The 23,393-nt window shown below is 29.8% G+C and overlaps 4 protein-coding genes across 4 annotated transcripts; 3 read left to right on the top strand and 1 right to left on the bottom strand.

Moving 5' to 3' along the window:
• Positions 1–140: 140 nt before the first annotated feature.
• SCDLUD_003802 (class I SAM-dependent methyltransferase) lies at positions 141–671 on the top strand (the record flags this gene model as incomplete). The annotated part of the gene is made up of 1 exon (XM_046081610.1): positions 141–671. The coding sequence occupies one exon, from the start codon at positions 141–143 to the stop codon at positions 669–671; it is 531 nt and encodes a 176-aa protein (XP_045933458.1).
• Positions 672–6,509: 5,838 nt separating this feature from the next.
• On the top strand, positions 6,510–7,804 carry SCDLUD_003801 (uncharacterized protein; the record flags this gene model as incomplete). The annotated part of the gene is made up of 2 exons (XM_046081504.1): positions 6,510–6,918; positions 7,018–7,804. Coding segments are annotated over 2 exons (1,194 nt in total), but the record flags the coding sequence as incomplete, so codon positions are not given.
• An 8,765-nt stretch (positions 7,805–16,569) lies between these two features.
• Positions 16,570–17,895, top strand: SCDLUD_003800 (uncharacterized protein; the record flags this gene model as incomplete). The annotated part of the gene is made up of 1 exon (XM_046081609.1): positions 16,570–17,895. One exon carries the CDS (start codon positions 16,570–16,572, stop codon positions 17,893–17,895), a length of 1,326 nt encoding a protein of 441 aa, XP_045933456.1.
• Positions 17,896–19,402: 1,507 nt separating this feature from the next.
• On the bottom strand, positions 19,403–20,011 carry SCDLUD_003799 (uncharacterized protein; the record flags this gene model as incomplete). The annotated part of the gene is made up of 1 exon (XM_046081608.1): positions 19,403–20,011. One exon carries the CDS (start codon positions 20,009–20,011, stop codon positions 19,403–19,405), a length of 609 nt encoding a protein of 202 aa, XP_045933455.1.
• Between the last annotated feature and the right edge of the window lie 3,382 nt (positions 20,012–23,393).

Genomic DNA, 23,393 nt, shown 5'->3' with positions numbered 1-23,393 from the left:
GGAGTAAGACCAAAAGATATCTACTGTGGATTATTGTTGATGAAATGTATCCTTTGCTTTGAAACCCTACACTTTTGTTAAGAAAAAACTACATAGTTGTCACTATACTAACAAAACCCCAAGAAAAAAAATAAAAAAAAATGTCTACATTTGCAGACCAAAAGTTTGATTCAAAACATTACAAGGATAACAGACCAACATACCCTGAATCTTTATATAACGCCATTCTTTCATATCATAAGGGTGAAAGAGAAACTGCAGTTGACGTTGGTTGTGGTACTGGTATTGGAACTTTCCCTTTATTGAAATACTTCCATCATGTTATTGGTACTGATCCTTCAAGTAAGATGTTAGAACCAGCTAACGAACTAAAAAAAGAATTTGAACAAAAAAACACTGACAAAACTATAAAATTTTTGTGTTGTAAAGCTGAAAACCTGAGCTCTGTTCTTCCACCAGATTCAGTTGATTTAATCACTTGTGCAGAAGCCATTCATTGGTTTGATACAGACAAGTTCTTCAAGGAAGCTTATAAAGTTTTGAAAACTAATGGCACGTTGGCTATTTGGGCTTATGTCGAACCAAGGTTTCTTGATTATCCAAAGGCAAACGAAATTTATGAGAAATTTGTTTTTAACGATGATAGATATATGGGCCTATGCTGGCAATAGCCTGGCAAAACTCTGTTAAAGTTTTTTGCAAAGATATTAAGTTACCAACTGATCTTTTCTCAGACGTGATTAAAATTGACTATGTTCCAATGAAAAGTAACAAAAAGACTGCTTTCCAAATTGCTAGAGATGACTATACCATGGCTGATTTTAGAAAATATTTGTATAGTTGGAGTGCCTACCACAATTGGCAACAAAAATATGGAGAAAAAGGGAAAAATATTGCTGATATGTTTGTTGGCGAGTTGAAAGAAGAATTTGGTTGGACTGATGATACTAAGTTAAGAGTTGAATGGGGAACTTTTTATATTTTGGCTAGAAAGTAAAAGTGGTTTGTGATCTGTGTTTCAGATTTACGTTTATATTTATATCTTCTTCTTCTTTTTGTGTGTGTGTGTAATGAATTGATTTTAACATTTTATGAAAAAACAAAATGTACGTAGATGTTGTCATTAGATTATTTGACTATATTTTTAATTCAAACTAGCAACAATTAAATTCTAGTTAGCATTTTTGAGTCTAATATATTGAAAATAGTAATTCACTTGGTGATATCTGCAGTTAATTAAACATATTGTTTACTAAGCAGAAAGGGGAAGGTTAATATCTTTACCATTCCACCTTGGTTTGTAAACTGGAAAAACAACAACACAACACTTTTAAAAATTTATCCTTCTCAGTAACTTTGTTGATAATGTTGTACCACTAAAAAATACTCCATTCATTTGTATCTAATTTCCCCCTCCCCCAGTCTGTTCACTCACTAACATGTGATCTGTAAATGTTTAATTTTTGTTAAGTTGGTGTTATAATTTTCATGATTTGGTACTTATTTTTAAATCAGCGTTTAGATATGATATATGTTATAAATTTTTTCCAATTTAGCCAAAGACCATTTTATTTTTTGGATTTCTCTTAATGGTTATATAATAAAGTACTCTTTGATGTTTGCTTTGAAAATGAAGTAATAATTTATAACTTTTTTTTTTTTACGATTTACATTTTAAAAAAAAAGTTTTTTTTTTGCATTTTCTACGAAAACAATTTTTATTTTTTTTTTGAAGTGGCTGCAAAAACTTTTTTTTTTTTTCAGTTTGTCTTTTTTATTGGATTACTGCATCAACAACAAGACTTTAACGTTATTATTTAACAGAATGGTATAACCAACATGTAATGCATATGCCAAGGACAAAACAAGGATAAAAATGGGTTGAAACATCTGCAATGACAACACTTGTGGGAACTTATAACTGCACCAGGCTACCATATAATTTGATCAAAAAACATATATTAGAAAAACCATACCCTTGTAACAACGGGTAGCGCACTTACTTCTAATAAATCACCTAACAGAAATAAACCAGGAACAAATAACAGATTTTAATGATAAAAGTAATGGTTAGTTTTTTTTACTATGCTTCACTTTTTTTTTTTTATTCCAACTAGCACAATAGTAGATGTTGTAAAATCAAGTGGATATGTTAAATTAGGCTTAGATCAGATTTTTATTAATACTAATGATAATTTAAATTTTATTTTATTTAGCATCGAGCGACAAATAAACTAAAAATACTGAATTGTGTTACCTCATTTAAAATTGTAAAGTGGATAAAGTATTGAAAACTATAATTAGTGGTTTCCAATGTTATTTTTAAACGCATCCCTATCCTTGGACGTTTAAGAACTGCATTCTCCCTTTTAGTATGCTCAACAATTTGTTAAATGTGATAACCACTTTATTAAAAAAAACGATGTTACAAGATATCATAATTTGTATTCGGCTGTAAAAATAGAAAAGGGAAACAATAAGGAATTAGCAACTCTACACATGCCAATATCAACAACCAATCAATACTTGTAACAATAAAAAATAAAAAATTGGTTGACAATAAAGGATAAAATATGTCGATTAAACAAAAAGTAAAAATGGATATGAGAATTAATTAGTGGTTCTTGTTATAAAATAAAAATGATTTTGTCTGGTATAAGCAGACTTTACAATTTGTAATTTTTCGTTTAAAGCATACACAGGAGTTATATACCACAAACTTATCTCCTCCTTAAGTGAATGGACTTATATTGTTTTTCATAGTTTTAAATATTTCGTTCATTTGTTAATTGAAGGTTAAGATTATAATTAGATCGATGTTTATGTGAAAGAAAAGTTATTTTTGAGCCTACAAAGAAAAAAGAATCAATTCAAAATTAAAAAAAGAAACCATAAAATAAAATAAAAAAAACTTTTTATTAAAAACAAAAACAGCTTAGTTTACAAAAACTTAGTTATTTTAAAAATATAAAATACGAGCTTTAAAATAGGAAGATAAAAAATATCAAATTTGGATGGAATAAAGACAAAAAAAAAATGACGAACTTAAAATTTTATAAAAAAAAAATTTGATCTAAAGTAATTATATCATATTGATAAGAAGGTAAGCACGAGACTTAGAAGAAATTGAAAAATAAAACAAATAAAGTGAAAAACATCTTGAAAGTGGGCATTCTATTTGAAACAGCGCCATCATGGGAAGTAGAAATTAATCCACTAGATGCTGGTTGAGATTGAATACTTTGAACTTCAATAGCAGCTGTGCTAGAAACAGTTTCTGATTGGATAGTAGTAGTAATAACTTTCCTACCTGATGTGGTCTTGGTACCAGTGGTGTAAACAGAACCAGAAGAAATAGTCTCAACATATTCACTAGCATTGCCTGGAGAACCTGATCCGTTTTCATTATTATTGTTTGGAACAATAGTGGATGTAATAACAGATGTGATGGTACTTCCAGATATTGTAAACACACTAGTCTTGGTAATAGTAACTGGGACAACTGGAAATAACAAGGGTTTCAGAACTAGTAACTTGAATCGACAGATACATGGTTTTTATTGTGCTTTGGAATATTGGTATTACCATTGTATCAAACCACAATGGTGGAAGTTATAGTTTTTTAAAACTTAACAGTGTCAGTAGTTTTTATAACATAATACGTCTATAATGTTTAAGTGTTAGTGATATATTCATAATCTTGACAAGAAAAATCTTTTTTATCAAATATATAAAAGCAATTGATGAAGTTATTATCCAAACTTTCATTTTTTGTAGAGCTACTTTAAAGTGTAAACATCTCTTTGTTAACATCTTGGAAAATACACTTTTTAATTAATGGTAGGTTTAAAAACTGAACTTTTTGTCTTTTGATACATCAGTTTTTTGTTTTAAATGAAAAAAAAAAAAAAAAAAAACATGGTGCTATTTTACTGAAAAAAATCTAATAGTAATTTAATCTGATAATAAATCAGTCGAGTCATCAGAATTCCTTGTTGTAGGTTCTAACTGTATAATTTTAAAAATAAAAAAGCTAGGAGCAAATCACATCATAAAATTGGTAAAACTTGATTATGCGGATGAAACCGGATCTAAACTGTTATTATTGGAATTGTAGGGATGGGTCATTCCTTGTAGATCAACCATGAAACTGTATATTCAACAAACATTATATATTTGATTATAGTATTTTTACCGAGTGATTTCTTATATTATTTATAATTATACAAAATATATGAGATGTATTTTATTTATTATACTCTTAATCTTCATTTTTGTACTTACATATCTCTATTTTCTCTGTTTTTCAATTGATATTAATTTTGTAACTTGTCATTAAATGACTTCAGATAATTTGAATTTTCGGTAATAATCAATCACAGATAAACATAGCTTCGATAGAGTTAACTATGTAAATTGTCGGGAATATATTTTTTAACACTTGAAATATCATGATATTTAATTTGACTAATTTTTTACTCCCTATTGGAATTTGGTTCCAACATGCACCATTTGACCAACGATCAAACAATTCCACAAACTTTCCAATATCCTTTTTATCGGGATTGAACTTGGTTAAAACATCAGACTCATTGTTTTTTGATTCAACAAACACAAATCGGAATTTTAATTTTTCTTTTTCTTGTCTCATTCTATACGTTCTTATTCCACGGAACTTGTCTCGAAACTTTGAGACATTATAACTAGAACAGAGTAGTATAGCACTTTTGTTATCACATTTTACAATAATTTTTTCTTTCTTGTTTATCTTTCTGGTACCTGTCAACCAATTCTTTATTGTCATAATGCCTTTGACCATACTAAATATTTCAGCTTCGGTTGAACTAATGCAACTTATAGTTGTCACTTCAGTCTTGGCTCCAACGATCAAGTTGTTCCATTAAATTGAGTAACCATACTGACTTTTATAGTCTTCAGCATTGCTATGACTAGCATCTGATACTAATTTCAACTCACCATTGGTAATATTTTCATATTTCCACATTAATTTGTAATTGCTTGTATTATACACATAACTTAATAATTTCTTAGCTGTTTTTTCAAAATCTCATGTGATGGATATAACCAGTATCGTGATAGAAAGTTTACCGTAAATATAATGTCGTACCTGTACTTCATAGCAACATAATTTAATAAGCCTATTGCTCTTTGCATAAATTTGTTTTTGGTTGAATAATTTGCGATAGTATCGATGATTTTTTCAGGAATCTTCAGATTTCTTATTATTGGTAATTCATTAACATTGCTGTCAATATCAGCTACTAAATTGCTGATTTTGCCCTGCAAAATTATATTATTTTACGAACTTTCTTTAATTTTTGAAAAGCATCTGTAGGAATATAAAATGTTATTTTTTCCGCGTAATTATACAAAATTTCTTCCCCTCACTTTACTGTTGCAATCTATAGACTTGTTGAATAGATATATACATGTGAAAGTTAATACGAGGATTTGTATTTATTGTTTTATAATTTTCCCTCATTGATGCAGATTTTATTCTCGTAAATAGTTAAAAAAATCTAATAACCTTTTTTTTTTTTTTTTTTTTTAGGTAAAAAAAACTGTTTATATATGTGGCTATTTGCTGAGTCCGAAATACAACGGGTTAACCTTGCGTGGCTTCTGAAAAAATATTTTAGTTACGAGCATCTACAAATTTTAGTCAATCATAAAAATGAATGATCTTAAAAATATTTTTTTTCCCTTTTTTTCTGCAGGAAAATTAATTTATCTTTGCAGTGGTTGTAAAAAATTTAAATTATTTACTGTAGATCCTAAATTTTATATTATATAAATGAGTCACCTTATTTATATCATATAAAGATAGTACAAAAACCTAAAAGCTCGAGTATATAGATGGATTTTCTTAAAATGCGTTCCTTTGTTTTTTTTATTCTTTTAAAATTTTCTTACAGAAAGAAAGACCCAAATTAATAATTTAAAAAATTATTTTACGAGGGGTTTTAAAAAAAGAAAAAAAAAAAAGTGTTCATATAAAACAAGATCTGAAGTGTTATTATTATCATTATTGGAATTTTGGTGATGGGACATTCTTTGTAGATCAACCATGAAACTGGGTGTTTAAAAAACGTTATATATTTGATTATAGTATTTTTACTAAATGGTTTCGTATATTACTTACGACTAAATAATTATATAAAAAGTGTTTTTTTCATTACATTTTCAGCTTCGTTTTTTATGTTCTTTATAGAACACAATTTTTTTCTACTCAATTAATATTGGTTTTATAACTTAACAGTAAATGACTTCAGCTAAGTTGTATTTTTGGTGATAATCAATCACCGATAAACATATTGCCGATATACTATCGGAAATATATTTTCCAATACTTAAAATATAATTATACTTGATTTGGCTAATTTTTAATTCGCAATTGGAATTTGGTTCCAACAAAAACATTTTTGCAAATAAATATATTTTATTTTTATATAGTTAAAAAAAATTCCGAGCCTTTATAATTAGCAAAAATGATGTTCATTATTTACAAGCGAGCGATTTTATTGTTAACATTCTTTATATATCTATTTGCAAAAATAATTGATGCTCAAGAGTTACCCGATACAAATGATGCTTGTAGTCCAATTACAGATCCAATCAATGGATTTAAAGTGAGATGGTATAATTATACCTATAATGATGGTACCACCTTTAGTAACTTAGATTACATGGCCTATGGATATTATCAAAACTCTGCACCATATCATTTTCAAAATGGTGTAAGTACTGTTACCTTTGCAACAGGATATCCATGTTATTACAATGAAAGTGATTTGGCCGATTATTTTATTTGTAAAACAGCTCATTATTTTTTAAATCCTGGAGTAAGCTATCCATGGACTTGTCCAGATGCAGATGCTCCATATAATAGCTACATTTGTTTCAATAGCGATATAGATGTTTCAACAATGCCATTAGTGTACGGTTATAATACGACTTTTACTAATTTCACAATGTAACTTACCGGTTATTTTTTAGCTCCAGAAACCGGTGATTATACTTTTACGCTAGGAAATGTTGATGATTCTGCTGGTGTTTTATTTGGGGATAATGCCTTTGGATGTTGTGAACAAAATGATATTACTGCTACTTCAACAGATTTTTTTCTTAATGCTATAAGAGGTTGGTATTCAGGAGTAGATGGTGACAGTTCAAGTGAAAAGACGCTATTTGGTGGATTATATTATCCACTAAGAATTGTATTTACCAATGCCTTAGGAAAAGCAAATATGAATTTCACAGTAACTTTACCGGATGGAACTGTAATGAGTGATTTTACAAATTACGTATTTACATTCGATGGAAAAGAATCTTATTGCCCAGCCTATGAACACAATACTACTACCTACACGCCATGGACTGGTGCATTTACTTCTACCATTGGTACTAGTGTAACTACCAGTATTGGCTCAGACGGTATTCCAACTACATCTACCATTTACACCGTTGAAACTCCAGAAGTTGATGCTGTTACAACCACCTACATACCATGGACTGGTTTTGTTACATCTACTATTGGTAATAGCATTATAACTACTACCGGTTCCGATGGTATTTCAACCACCTTTACCATTTATACAGTACAAACTCCAATGATTCCAGCTGATAGTACTACATATGAAGCTTGGACTGGATCTGTTACTACTACTGTTGGTACTTCAATTTTTACTACTACTGGTACTGATGGAGTACCAACCACATCTACCATCTACACAGTGCAAACGCCTACCAACAATGGTGTTACTACCACTAATGTACCATGGACTGGGTTTGTTACTTCCACTGTAGGTACCAGTGTATTTACCACTACCGGTACTGATGGATTGCCAACAACATCTACCATCTACACAGTGCAAACGCCTACCAATCGTAGGGATTCGACTACTAATGTACCATGGACTGGGTTTGTTACTTCCACTGTAGGTACTAGTGTATTTACCACTACCGGTACTGATGATTTGCCAACCACATCTACCATCTACACAGTGCAAACGCCTACCAACAATGGTGTTACTACCACTAATGTACCATGGACTGGGTTTGTTACTTCCACTGTAGGTACCAGTGTATTTACCACTACCGGTACTGATGGATTGCCAACAACATCTACCATCTACACAGTGCAAACGCCTATCAATCGTAGGGATTCGACTACTAATGTACCATGGACTGGGTTTGTTACTTCCACTGTGGGTACTAGTGTATTTACCGCTATCGGTACTGATGGATTGCCAACCACATCTACCATCTACACAGTGCAAACGCCTATCAATCGTAGGGATTCGACTACTAATGTACCATGGACTGGGTTTGTTACTTCCACTGTGGGTACTAGTGTATTTACCACTACCGGTACTGATGGATTACCAACAACATCTACCATCTACACAGTGCAAACGCCTACCAACAATGGTGTTACTACCACTAATGTACCATGGACTGGGTTTGTTACTTCCACTGTGGGTACCAGTGTATTTACCGCTACCGGTACTGATGGATTACCAACAACATCTACCATCTACACAGTGCAAACGCCCACCAACAATGGTGTTATTACCACTAATGTACCATGGACTGGGTCTGTTACATCTGCTATTGGTACTAGTGTTATCACTACTACTGGTACTGATGGTAGACCATCCACTTCCACCATATACACAGTTGAAACACCAGCCAATTATGACATTAGTACTACATTCACATCTTGGGGTGGTGCTTACACTTCGACGTATTCCACTAACATTTTCACTGTTACTGGCTCTAATGGATTGTCTACCACTTCCACTATCATTTACGTTGAAACACCAGGATTTGGTTATTTCAACACTACCAGTTCTAAATCTTTACCATTGACTTGTATTCCAGATACCACTAATACTGGGCCATTTACAAACCCAAGCAAAGGTAGCTCCACTTCAAAAACCTTTACTAATCCAGCTCCAGGTACTACCTCTACTTCCGAAACTGTTTCTCCAGTTAATCCAACTACTGAGACACCTGGATTGCCTTCTAGTGTTACAAGAACTACTGTGATTGTTACATCTGGCAGAACTATAACCTCGACTATTGTCACATGCGATGCTACTACCACCACTATTCCAAACAACAACAACAACAATAATGGTGGTTCTAACAATTCCGGTTCCGAGGTTTATTCTGTTAGTTCTGAGACTTCCAATACACCAGTTACTGTTACTAAGACTAGTGTATTCACTACATCTGGAAGTACCATTACTGCTACTATCACCTCTACTATTGTTCCAAATAACAACAACAACAATGGTGGATCTGGTAGTTCCGAAACTGGTAATACACCAGTTACTGTTACCAAGACTAGCGTGTACACTACATCTGGTAGCACCATTACTGCTACTATCACCTCTACTATTGTTCCAAATAACAACAACAACAATGGTGGATCTGGTAGTTCCGAAACTGCTAATACACCAGTTACTGTTACTAAGACTAGTGTGTACACTACATCTGGTAGCACCATTACTGCTACTATCACCTCTACTATTGTTCCAAATAACAACAACAACAATGGTGGATCTGGTAGTTCCGAAACTGGTAATACACCAGTTACTGTTACCAAGACTAGCGTGTACACTACATCTGGTAGCACCATTACTGCTACTATCACCTCTACTATTGTTCCAAATAACAACAACAACAATGGTGGATCTGGTAGTTCCGAAACTGGTAATACACCAGTTACTGTTACTAAGACTAGTGTGTTTACCACATCTGGTAGCACCATTACTGCTACTATCACCTCTACTATTGTTCCAAATAACAACAACAACAATGGTGGATCTGGTAGTTCCGAAACTGGTAATACACCAGTTACTGTTACCAAGACTAGCGTGTACACTACATCAGGTAGTACCATCACATCTGTTATTACATCTACTATTGTTCCAAACAATAATAATGAAAACGGATCAGGTTCTCCAGGCAATGCTAGTGAATATTTCGAGACTATTTCTTCTGGTTCTCTTTATACCACTGTTACCAAGAGTGCCAATGGTAACTCTGGTAATTCCGACAATGTTATTACCAAGACCACATCTGGTAGCAAAGTTATTACTACTACTATTCAATCAGAAACTGTTTCTAGTACAACTGGTATTGAAGTTCAAAGTATTCAATCTCAACCAGGATCTAGTGGATTAATTTCTATTTACCAAGCTGGTGCTGTTTCAAACAGAATATCGACTTTCAAGATGTCCTTTACTTTATTTGTTTTATTTTTCAATTTATTTTAAACTCACTTTTGTAAACAAATATTTGTTTCCAATCGTATCTGATATGTTTAGTTTATTTTTTTTTTAAGTTCGTCGGTTATTTTTTTGAGTTCATAATGTTTTTTTGTCTTTATTTCATTCAACTTTGATATTGTCTGTTTTTTTGTATTATTTTATAGTTCGTTATTTTAATACCATTAAATCAATTTAGTTTTCATACTGTAAGTTGTTTTTATTTCTAATAAATTTTTTTTTTCTGATTATTTATTGATAACATTGGAATATTATTTTCTTTCTTGTTTCTCATACTGAATTTTTTATTTTAATTCTTCTTCTATCGCTGAGTTCAAAAGTGTAATAATAATAGTGAAGAAAAGTGTCTTAAACTATAAAGAATAAGATAGATCTATTTTTTTGGAAGTAAATACTCGATCAATGAGATAATTTATGTTGTGTTTTTTGAACCAATAATTCCAAGCTTATAAGTCTGCCCAGATTCTATAAAATCGATGTTTATTTGTAACATGATTGGTGATCAAGTTTCCCTTCATATATATTATTCTTTAGTTAACAAGCTCTATTTTTTTATTATTCCATAAGTCAAGTGTTTGTTAATAATTAGTTCATATAAGTGCTTGCTTTATCACAATGTATAATCATAAGCTTATATCGAAAGACGAGTGTGAATATGCAGCAATATGCATTCCTTGTCAACGGAGTACTTGTCATATTTCATCAACTTTAGCGTATATTAAAAGAAAAAACATACAAGTAGAGATCTTGTAATATAGATAGAAATTTGGAAACAATATTGAATGGTATTTGATTCATTGTGTATGTTCAATTGAGATGTTGTGATTCATTCATTTTGAGTTTGCTGCTATTTTGTGTTAATTAACAAAAATAAACTTTATTCTTTACATATAATGAATTGTAACATAATCCATAAAACAAAACAAACTTGTTATTGAAAACTAGTCTTAAATTTATTCATTGGGTTTTATCACATCTATTATTCTTATTGCAATATGTAATATTAAACTACTTAGTTTTTAGTTCTCGTTGCTTCATATGTTATCTGAATGCTTGGAAGTATTCATGGTCTTGATAGTTACAATGACATAGTTTCTTTGGTAAATTTATAAAATATATTGGGTGAAAACTTGGTGCATTTCTAACTCTCCATAACTCTTGAAATAACTGGTGTTCAAATGCAATTTCACTTTCTATATTTTATGTTAGATAACATTTATTAAAGTTTTATTGATAAAATAACATTGTGAATTTAGATGATATTTTTGAGCGAACGAAAAAAAAAAAATTATTTCTTTGGCTGCAAAAAAAAAAAAAAAAAGATTTGTTTCGTAAAAAATGCTAAATATTTTCAAGCTGTGAATTACCAACAAAGTTAAAAAAAAACAGTTTGTTGATTATCAGAAATAACAAAACAAAACAAAACAAGTATTTTACACAATTTACAACAACTTACAAGAAATTAGAAAAGTTTTTGATCAAAAAACAGATATTCAGGTAGTATTTATAAAACCTATCAAAATACGAAATCATATCTACACTTTCAAAGAATGTTTCAACTGGATATATACTGATTGGAGTGAAGAAAAACAACACTATAAAGGGGCTGTTTATTATTATTTTGTTATTCTAGTGGATAACCATTGCGTGTTTGTTGGAATCATAATGACTGTACTGGAGTGAAGGACCATATTGCTACTAATAAGCACACATTAATATTTACATGTCATCCAAAATATAAGTGGTGTATAACTGTTTAAGCATGATAAAAGTTTAAAAACAAAAGATACACTGAAAACATGAAAAGTATTTATTTATTAAAGTATCAATTCACAAATCAATCAAATAACAAATAAGGTTATACTGTGCGATCTGACACCTGAATACTTTTATTATATTTAATTTTTCATTCCAACACTGTGGACATGTAAAGCATTGGTATTACCACTTATAACTTCGTTTCTAATTATTATTTTAAAAAGTGGGTTAGTAATAAGGCTTTTCTTTTTACTCTAATTTGATACTAGATCTAGAACTGACAACACACATACTCGGTTTATATCTACTAAGTGTATGCCAAACATTATTATATTTAAGAGTATTCAAAGATTCAGTGATATTTATGAAGACCAGCTGTTGCATACATAAAATCTAAATGTGCATGTCAATTTATATATTATATTCATCAAAAAAAGGTTTATTACAAAATGTCATTATATGATTAGTGTGAAATTTGAAATTCTGATTCAGTTTGAAATGAACTTTTTTTTTTTTTTTTTCCTAATTGCAGGAGTAACACAAGTATTACTATGGAATATTGTATCAATATATTGGGAGATATGTTTAAATGGACAACTGAGTAAGTAACTAGTTTATTTGTGATTTATTGTGTGACTAACATGAGTTGGTAAGAAATGGCTTGCTATTAGAAAGAGAAGGATATTTATTTTGATTAAAAGCAAGGACATTGCAAATAATATAATGAAACATATATTTTGTTACACTTTTAGGCACTTCACAGTACTGAATCTTAATTAATAATTACAGTCTATTTTGTTTTATATGTTACCAATTCAATCATTTGAAATTAATAAGATCATCCAATTGTGGAAACGCAGTAGTGATCTTGTTACATAGCAGTTGTTGAAAAACTTATACAAAACTGGGATGTGTATTTGTGATACCAATTTCCTTCATTTTCTTTTTTCACCACGTAAATCATATTGTTAATAACATTTACAGGAAAATAAAAGAAGATTGTATTTGGAGCACGATTATTAATGCTATTGATCAATATTCTAAATGTAATTTCGTGGAATAACAGCAATCAATCCAAATCAGCAAGACACTTGACTACTACTTGGTTCTAGTTTTTAATGACATTTTGAACTGAGATCAAGGTAGATGATTTTTGTAAACAGATCAAGTGTAGTAACATTTTATATTTGTTGGTAAAACAGGAACCTTGACGTATCTTTTTAGTATTTCCTGTAATTTTTACACACACATGCTTTATAAGCTAGACAGGGTCATTGTCAAAATTTTTAAATTGTTACTGGAGATAACAATACTGATTTAGAGATTGTTTTTGAGAACTTATCACATGAAAAGAGACAGAGAGTTTTGTTTCATATCTCTTTACGAAACACATCATCATTACTACAAGTATAAATCATAAATAATAGATCATTCAATTGCCATAGCTTTTGGCCAATTACAACATTCACATTTCTGTGTTTCATACTGTAAGATATTTTATCACTTATCATAACATCAAAACATCTGAAATAAGGAAACAACAAAAGAAAGATGTGCTATATAGAATAGTTTGTGAACAATTGCCTTCATACGAGGAGACATAAGTTACCACTTATTTGTTGATGCTATAAGAATAATCTCTTTTGTGATGATTTGAACAGACAAGTAAAAAACAATACTTTAGATGTTAAATAAGATCCTACAAAATGTAGGTTAATAATGTGTAGTGTACAATCTATTTTACGCTCTTGGATAACAAATTCTTAGATGAAATGTAAATCTTGCTTGGTAATATTTTTACCAACTTGAAAACTATCCGAACCTGTAGAGTAAATAATTGAGATTGGGGCATATTAGTGATCCAAAAACAATATAGTAATATGGCAATATTTATATGATTGTTCAGTGGGCTAATAAAAGACTTTGAGACAATGTATTAAAAAAAAAAAGCTCCATATTCCGTAAAAAAAAACAACATATTTTGTAATAATATACACAGCACTTAAGTGTATAGCCCAGTTTATTTGATATTTCGGTAGAACACTTTTCAGACTGTTCAAATGCAGTTAATTTTATTATTTTGAGTACAATTACTGTTATGCCAAAGCCATGAACAAATAACTTTTTTCCCCCTAAAGAGACTTGTATATATAACATAAACCTAGGTATAACTATGGTATTACTCCTGTAGCATGAGGAATATAATTTTCTTTGTATTAATCTAAACACAAGCTAGAAACGTAAATTCCATTAAAAAACCTGTGAAAATTTCCATTGGTTAAATGCTTGTATTATCAATTTATATTTCTACATTCTGATGCTGGAAGTAAATTTGGTGTGTGATATTGAGAATTGGAATGGATTTAATATGCATATGCTCACAAAATACAGAATACTCAGATCAACTATATGTTCACAAAATTAGCAGGCCGCCATAAATCTCCATTAAAGAATTTGGAATTTGTTGCACAGGCACTTTGTATATTTTTTTTTTTTGTATAGGTTATTCGATATAAAAAGTATGTGTGTATGAATTAAAGTAATTGTGTAAAGGGTTTTTTTTTTTTTTTTTTTTTTTCTGTTCAAATGATTGATACTGTTTCTTTTTTTGTAGTAGTAGTTGTAGTAGCAACTCGAAATGGAAGATGCGTTTATGCAACCAAAAAAAAAAAAATAAAAAAAAAGTAGTTACGTTGTCAATCACGTGCTCTAGATAAAAATAAAAAAAAAGGAGTAAATTGTTTATCGATAAGGTTGTATAGACATGGCAAAGTGTATATAGATTTGTGTTATTCTGATTAAATATTAAATTGGAACTGTAATTTATATAGACAAGACATACAGAATATAAGATTGTACAAAAGTTAAAAGTTGTTTGGCAGTGTTATTGTAGTTTATCTTGGTTGTTGTTGTTGTTGTTGTTGAAAGTGGGGATGGAAAAGATTGAATGAAAGATTAGATTTTTTTTTTTTAATTTTTTTTTGAGATAAGATAAGAATGAAACTCGGGTTAAGCTTCGAATGGCAGTGATGGCATATCGGGATATATGTTATTTTCGGACTGCATGATTATCACTTTTTCTGATGTTTTTTTTAGGGCTTTATTTTTTGGATTATATGTTTTGGATTATATGTTTTGGATTATATTTTTTGGATATGTTTTGGATTTTATTTTTTGGATTTTATTTTTTTAGGGCTTTAAATGTTTGACCCTGACATCTGGACACTATTTTTTTGATCCTACACCTTAGCCTCTAATTGTTTGACTCTGTTTTTTTATGACTTTTACGTTTTAGGGCTTCACTTTTTTTAATAACAAATCGTATAAAATGAGTAAATTTGTTTATTTATTTTCAGTTATAAGATTTTAACATTGTGCTTGTACAAAGCAAACCAGCACACAACTAATAACTACCATATTTACATAAACATATTACGATTTAAAATTTATAAAAAGTCAACCTTTCATTTTTTTTTAATTTTATTAATAAAATTTGTTGTTTAAATTTAATTTAATCCAACACCAAAAATATGTAGTTATAAGTAAGTTCGGAGTACAAAAATTCAAGCATTTTCCTATTGCAGTAGCATTCAAAACCAATAAGACTCAAAACTGTTCGGATGAAACGTTTTTATAATTTGCATTAAAAAAAATAACAGTTTGGACTAGCAATTGCACAGGTGTTATGTGTGGGATAGATACATTGTTATGAATACATTTTTTTTTTTTTTTTTTTTTTTTTAATCAAGTGCATGTTAAATGTGTTAATGAATGGAGCCCTTGTAGTGAGTGTGCGATAGTTTAACAGTTATTTTTTTTTTTGGCTGAATATGGTCAAATTCTTTGAAAAATGACGGAATGCTTGCGTCAAAAACGACCAGACGCGTGCATTCGTCTCATACCATCAGAAAAAAAAAGTGACAAATATGACGCGTTTTGAATGTATAGGCTCATGTATTTTACACGCAAGTAATGCATTACATGGTTTCACGAACTGAATTAAGAATCTTGTTCAGCTGAAATCGGATCTGAAGCGTTATTATTATTATTGGAATTATAGTGATTTGGCATTCTTTGTAAAGCAAAATATGAAACTGTGTGTTTAGTAAAGTTATATGCTTGATTATAATATTTGTTGGACATTTGACATTGTCTGTCTAATAATTGAACCGTTTCTTTTCCGATGGATTATCGGCAAAGAATATTATAAATGTTTAATATGGACTATCGAATAATTAGGGGTAATATTCCCGAAATTATATCGGTAATAATTTGATGACGTCATATTACACATTCAAGCCCCTATTTATGACGATATACCCGAACTGGTGTACCTTGATTGAAACAGGGAAATCAAGGTATATAAAGGACACAAAACTAAGAATTAAGAATATATTAATTAAAATTATTCCTTTATATAATTATGTAGTTATGAATTATATAAAGGAGGAAGCGAACAATTATTATAAGAGAGTAACTATTAGATATTAAGATGTCTAGTAACTTGAATAATAAAGCGGGTTTAATCGGTGACCCCGATTTTTCCCAATATGGTGATTTTGCCCAGGATAGTAATGTTGTCAAAGATGACAAGACTATCAAGAGATTATTATTAACTTCTTATTTCACAATTAATGAAAGAAATGTTCCGAGGAGCAATTTTAGAAGTTTCTGTAAAGTATTTTTAGATCTAGTTGCTAGCTGTGGCCTTGAATACATATTTGATGTTGGTCCAAACGGCGTTCGCCCTAGCAAAACTGTGATTAGATGTATAAATAACTTGTTTTACCAAAAGCAAGCTTATTTTCCCCGTGAATTTAAGGATTCGCAACCATATGATATGTTAGTTGAGTTGGCGAATGAGGATTCTGATGAAGATGATGAAGAAAGCTATGACAGTATTTGTCGTGAGTGGAAAAAGTTACATTACGATGGTTCACAAAATGCTAAGATCTTCAAGAAAAGTTTATTGAGATTAGTTGCTAAAACCAAAGCATCCAGTGCACCAATGAGTGACTATGAAATAAAATACCGTCTCATTAAATCTTTAAAAGGAGCCTACGCTAACATTAGTGATTATATTGATTATCAGTATAATGGATTAGAAAATGTCAAATTAGAAGACATATTGGATATCATTGTCAAACGGTATGATCAATACAAAAAGACCAAGTCAGTAAGGTCAAGAGTTGATAATGAAGTTAAAGCTTATGGTCGTAGTCATAAACATGATGATTACGGATCCATGACCGAATCCAGTACCAAAGCAAAGATAGTGTGTTACAGTTGTAACAAGGAGGGTCATTATAAAAATGAATGTCCTAGTCTTATTGTGAAAAAGGATAGTTTTAAATCTAATGCCTCGACACTTACCAAAGGTAAAGTTAAGCTGGTTAACAATCAGGAGAATATGACTAAAGTTAGTCGTGTTGATGTTAATAATCAGGATGGTGAGACTGAGGAAGGTCTTACTGAAATTAGTCTTAGGCCTATCTGCATTAAGATAGGTTTCCAAGAAATTGAACTTTGGCCTTCATTGTATCAAAAGAATTACGATGGTGTTGAAGGTATCAAGCACACCATTCTTTTGGGCCTATTTGTAGATGACATGGTGGTTGTCTCCTCCAAAGAATGTGATTTTAAAGAACTGGTTGCTATGTTGAATACGCGCTACACGGTTAAAACAGTCAATGATGGAAGTGAACCTATTTATGATATTCTTGGATTAGAAATAGAATATAAGGTTGGTAGTCATTTGTCAATGACTATGGGGAAGTCTTTGGAAGAAAAACTCCCAAAGTTAGTGTTGGAAATTTGACATTGTCTGTCCAATAATTGAACCGTTTATTTCCCGATGGATTATCGGCAAAGAATATTATAAATGTTTAATATGGACTATCGAATAATTAGGGGTAATATTCCCGAAATTATATCGGTAATAATTTGATGACGTCATATTACACACTCAAGCCCCTATTTATGACGATATACCCGGACTGGTGTACCTTGATTGAAACAGGGAAATCAAGGTGTTCAGATGAAACCTGATCTGAAGTATTATTATTGTTGGAATTGTAGGGATGGGACATTCTTTGTAGATTAATTGTGAAACTGTTATGTTGTAGTAAATGTATATACTTGATTATAGTATTATTACTGAGTGTTCTCTTCTATTACTTATGATTATACAAAATGTATAAGATGTATTTTATTTATTATATTCTCAATATTTATTTATGTGTCCTTTTTATATCATTAATATTTTCCCTTCATTTGGATGTATTAGATATTATTAGAAATGTCTGATAAGCAAATTGTTACTAATTTATTTATTGGAAGCAAATCCCAATGACGAATTAAATTTACTAGATATCTAACATACAACATATAAAAGAATTAATACACCCTTCTGAAAACATAACTGGAGAATTATACAACAATGAATTAATGTAACAGTAACAGCAATATGTTACAAGATTATTAGCCTTGAAATTTATTATTATTGGATATTTGACAATGCCGTCCAATTTTTGAAGGATGCCCATCCTATCTGGACTTGCACCCCAATAACTAAAATTGCACCCCAATAATTAATTGAATTACAAATATAGTTTGATGTATATAAAAAACAACAATATTGAAAATAAATATGTATGGAGATGGTACTTCTTATATAAGAAACTATTGGAGGAATTATATAATAAGTAGCGAACTATTTAGATGAAACCTGATTTGAAGTGTTATTATTATTGGAATTGTAGGGATGGGACATTCTTTTTAGATTAATTGTGAAACTGTGTGTTTAGTAAAGTTATATACTTGATTATAGTTGTTGGAACCAAATTCCAATAGGGAATTAAATTTACTAAACATTTGTGCTGGAACCAGATTCCAGATAAGGAAATATTATTGGAATCAAATACCAAATTGGGAAATATACTAATCAACAAGCTATAATTATAATTTAAATATTGAGGAACTTAAATCCCGACAACTTGTTTACTTAAAGCTTATCAACATAAGAATTCGATAAGGAATCATCGGTAATTAAGTATCGCTGAAAGTTGTTTACTTAAAATCATCTAGCGACAATTCAGGAACTGATATTGTTTGGTTGAAGCAGAAGAATCGAGATATATAAATGGGCACAAAATAACGAGAATAGAACAAATAAAACACATTTTTATATATTTTGTATAATTATAAATAATAGAAGAGAACACCCAGTAATAATACTATAATCAAGTATATACATTTACTACAACACAACAGTTTCACAATTAATCTACAAAGAATGTCCCATCCCTACAATTCCAACAATAATATTACTTCAGATCAGGTTTCATCTGAACAATAAATTTTGTTTTTTTTGTCTTGCCACGTTCTAACCAGTACTGGTACATGATTTTCATACAACTTTCATTAGCTTCCGAACCAGAGCAACACCATAAAGCAGAAGCAAATGCATCCTTTGGGGAATTGTCGATGTAAAATTTAGCCAGTTCTTCGGATTGTTTGTTACCAATCAAAGATGGGAAAGAATAGGTAGAGGTCTTGGCGGCTTCAGTAATAATATCGACGATGTCTTCATCACCCCACCCTAAAGCACCAACAGCAGCACCAGTAACGGCATCAATAATATCACTATATATTTTACCATCTTTTTCAATGGTGATACGAGTGCCTTTACCGGCTATAGCTTGGGCAGGTTTTTCGTTAATTTTGCACTGAAAAACGTAGGACTTTTTATCAGTAGGAGTCATTATTATGAGTATTTTGTGGTGTATTTTATATTTTTCAACTTTTTCTGCGTGTATATTTTTCTTGTTTTTTATATATACATATATATTTGGATTGCTAACTTTTATTATTTGAGCAAAAAATAACATAGCACTAAGGGAGAAAAAAGGAAAAAAAAATATAGAAGGGTTCATTTATTTATAGTTTTTTTTTTTTCGTTACTATTTTGCTCAATTTAATTGTTATCATGATTATTAACGAGTTTGGATTTCAATAAATTATTTAGTGCCAAATAGCTTATAGGATGGAATCAGATCGCCGATAACGATAAGAACTGAATATTTGTTTTTAATTCCGTGATTTGCGAAGGAAAAAAAAATATGCGGGGTAGTGAGTCAAAAAAGCGGTAATGATATTAAACGGACTAAGAAATGGACGCATAAGCTGGACGCGGTTTTAAGGACGCGCAGAAATACTCGATCAAGGAAAAAGTGCTTTTCATGCCGATATTCTATGGATAGTCAATCGAAGAGATTATCCGAATGATAACTAGTAGTAAATATTATTATTATTGTTGTGATTATAAAACATGCCTTAAATTAATTACAAGAAAAAACATGTACTAGTGTTACTTACATCCCAATTGATGGTTTATGCATTATTGGGAATAACTCTGTGTCTTATAGTGTTTATTTGCTATTTTATACATAATAATTAAGTAAAAAAATAAAAAAAATAAAAAAAATAAAAAAAATAAAAAAAATAAAAAAAATAAAAAAAAATTAAAAAACAATTATGTAAATAGTTGATTGCTAAAGATAAGATTTGTACTTAATTGTGATATATGTTTTTTTTATTTTATTTTTTTTCGCGTATAGAATTTAGGATAAAAAAAAGGAAAATAGAAATAAACGAGATGACGAATATATCAGAATGTAACGCGTCGAGTCGCACATGATAAGAAATCGAGGCGTGTTTTGTCTCGGACGAAGATTTAAAAAAAAAAAAAAAGGAAAAAAAAAAATATAAACTAGAAATGAAAGCGAGTCGTCTTTTTTAACCACGTGATACATTTGATGTCAAAAAAAAAAAAAAAAAAAAAAAAAAGCGAGCGCTTTATATCAGTGTGAGTAATATTTTAATCGTACAAGGAGGTTGGATTGTAAATTGGATAAATAAATTGAACAAAAAAAAAAAAAGATAAATAAAATTATATTACGATAGTTGTTACACATATATGCACTAAATACAATCTATTTGGTAAAAAAATAAAAATAAATTATTTAATTAAAATTTATGTGAGTGAGTTATTGTTGGACACAGTGTATGATTATTTTTATTTAATTTAATTTTTATTCAAGAATGTAACTTTTTTTTTTTTTTTTGGGCGAGTAGGATTTATTAAATTATTAATGGGGGTTATTTGTGTGTTAGAGCTGTAGCAGTGTTCCTTCTTCTTGGTTAGTTGTGTTTACCGCGCTGATCGGATTTGTTAAAAAAAAAATAATATTTTTGTTTTTATTTCTCGTTTAGTAATTTATAGATTGGGAAAATAGAATCACGTGGATTATACAAAAAAAGAAATTTTGTTTCATTAAAAATTAATATTTACTTTTTGAAATTATTTATTGGGAGATACGCGCGATGGGATTAGATTGCTACTGCTGCATAATGAACGTATAACAAGCAAACAAATACAATCAAGAAGAAAATATACGACACAGTAATAAACGCGAAAAAAAATATTAATTGAACTCACAGAAAGCGACGCATTGAGAGGGCGTACAACTACCAAATAAAAAAAAAGCGAGTTATTTATACGAGATTGGATTGGGCACCAAATATTTTCACGATGTAAAAGAAGCGGGTGGCAAATAAAGAAAAAGTTGTATTTCAATTAGCACATTACACAACTTGATTACATTGATTATATTCATTATACAAAGTGTATAAGTAATAAGAAACAAGTAAAATACACAGAATAACAAGTAAATTAACATGAACCAAGAAGATTATTAGAGTTTACAACAATTTAAAATAAAAAAGACAGGGTTGATAGGTGGATTACATTATGGAGAGTGTTTGAAAGAAGAAGGAAAGATCACGTTTTTTTTTTATTTTTATTTTTTTAAATTTAGTCAGGATTTATTCGAGCAAGTGAGTAAGTGAGTGATTGTAGTAGATATTTTGTTTTAGATTTTATTTTATTTGTAGGAATTATTAGGATATTTGAGTTTTGAGTTGGGTTGTATTTGGTTGATTATGTTTAATGGTTTTCTGTGTGGGTGTGATTTCTTAAAAAAAAATTTTTTTCTTTTTTTCCTTTTTTTCTTTTCTTTTTTTTTTTTTTTTTTTCCTTTCTCAGTTGATAATTTGTGAAAATAATCATGTGACTGTTGTAGCTTAATTCGTGTGTGTTCTTGTTTGATCACGTTGTGCTTTTTGCGCGGATCAGATTTGTTAAAAAAATATTTTTTTTTTTGTCGGATAATAAGTTGTGTTTTTTTTTGCACGTGTAAGATTTGTTAAAAAAAATAATTTTTTTTTTCTTTGGTTGATAAGTTATTATAGTTGTTAAGAAATGATGAGTTGAGTTGTATGGATTATGCTTGGAATATAAATTTACAGGTTTATATTAGAGCTAGTGATTATCATTGATATGGCTGATTCTTTAATTAAAAGGCATATGATATGAGGAATGAATTGGATAATATACAAGATATAAGAACACATTGGATAAAAAAAACAAACAAAGAGACAAGGATATGATAATATTATTAGTGGTAGTTATATTGAGAGGATAAGTGGAGTGTTTGACAAACAGGTTGGAGTTATAGTGGTGGATAATTGAGTTGAGTTGTGGAGAAAGTAGGATTTATTATTATTATTCTTTTTATTTTGTTAGGTGATGAGATATTTTGAAAGAGTTATTTTGATAGATGATATATTTAATAGATGCAATTATTATGAATGCTGGGATTAGAAATAGTATCAAAAGTATGATGGGATTAGAGTTAGGATTATAATTATGATGGGAGTATTAGTATATTTATAGATATGAAGACGAGATTAGTATAATAGGATCAGAATTGAGATGGAATTACTAGAGTATTGGGATTATTTATTTATTGAATTATAGATAGGGTGAGATTATTAGTTATATTATGATTACTACTGTACTTAGATTACAAGTGAGTTGTGAAGATTTATACAGTCGAATTAGAAATGTATTTGGATGATAAGTGAGTTGAGATTGTGTATTGGGAAATGTGGGTATGTTAGGATTATAAATGAAGTATATTTAAATATTGCAGATATTTGGATTGAATATGGTGAGGGATTCTAGATGGAGTATGATTAGAAGTATGTTTGAGTTATTGATATATTATTAGTATAATTGGAATTGGATTATAGATAGTGTGGAGTTATTGGATATTGAGATTATAAAAACATATTGACCATGATACAAGGATTATTGATATATTTGGATAATTATTATACGGATAGTATAAGTATATTAGAATAGTTATTCTAATGAGATAATTATTAGATTTGGATTATGAATATATTTGAATA

This window comes from Saccharomycodes ludwigii, chromosome V (genome assembly GCF_020623625.1).
Source record: "Saccharomycodes ludwigii strain NBRC 1722 chromosome V, whole genome shotgun sequence".
NCBI classification, from domain to species: Eukaryota; Fungi; Ascomycota; class Saccharomycetes; order Saccharomycodales; family Saccharomycodaceae; genus Saccharomycodes; species Saccharomycodes ludwigii.
This window is presented reverse-complemented; position numbering and strand designations above follow the sequence as displayed.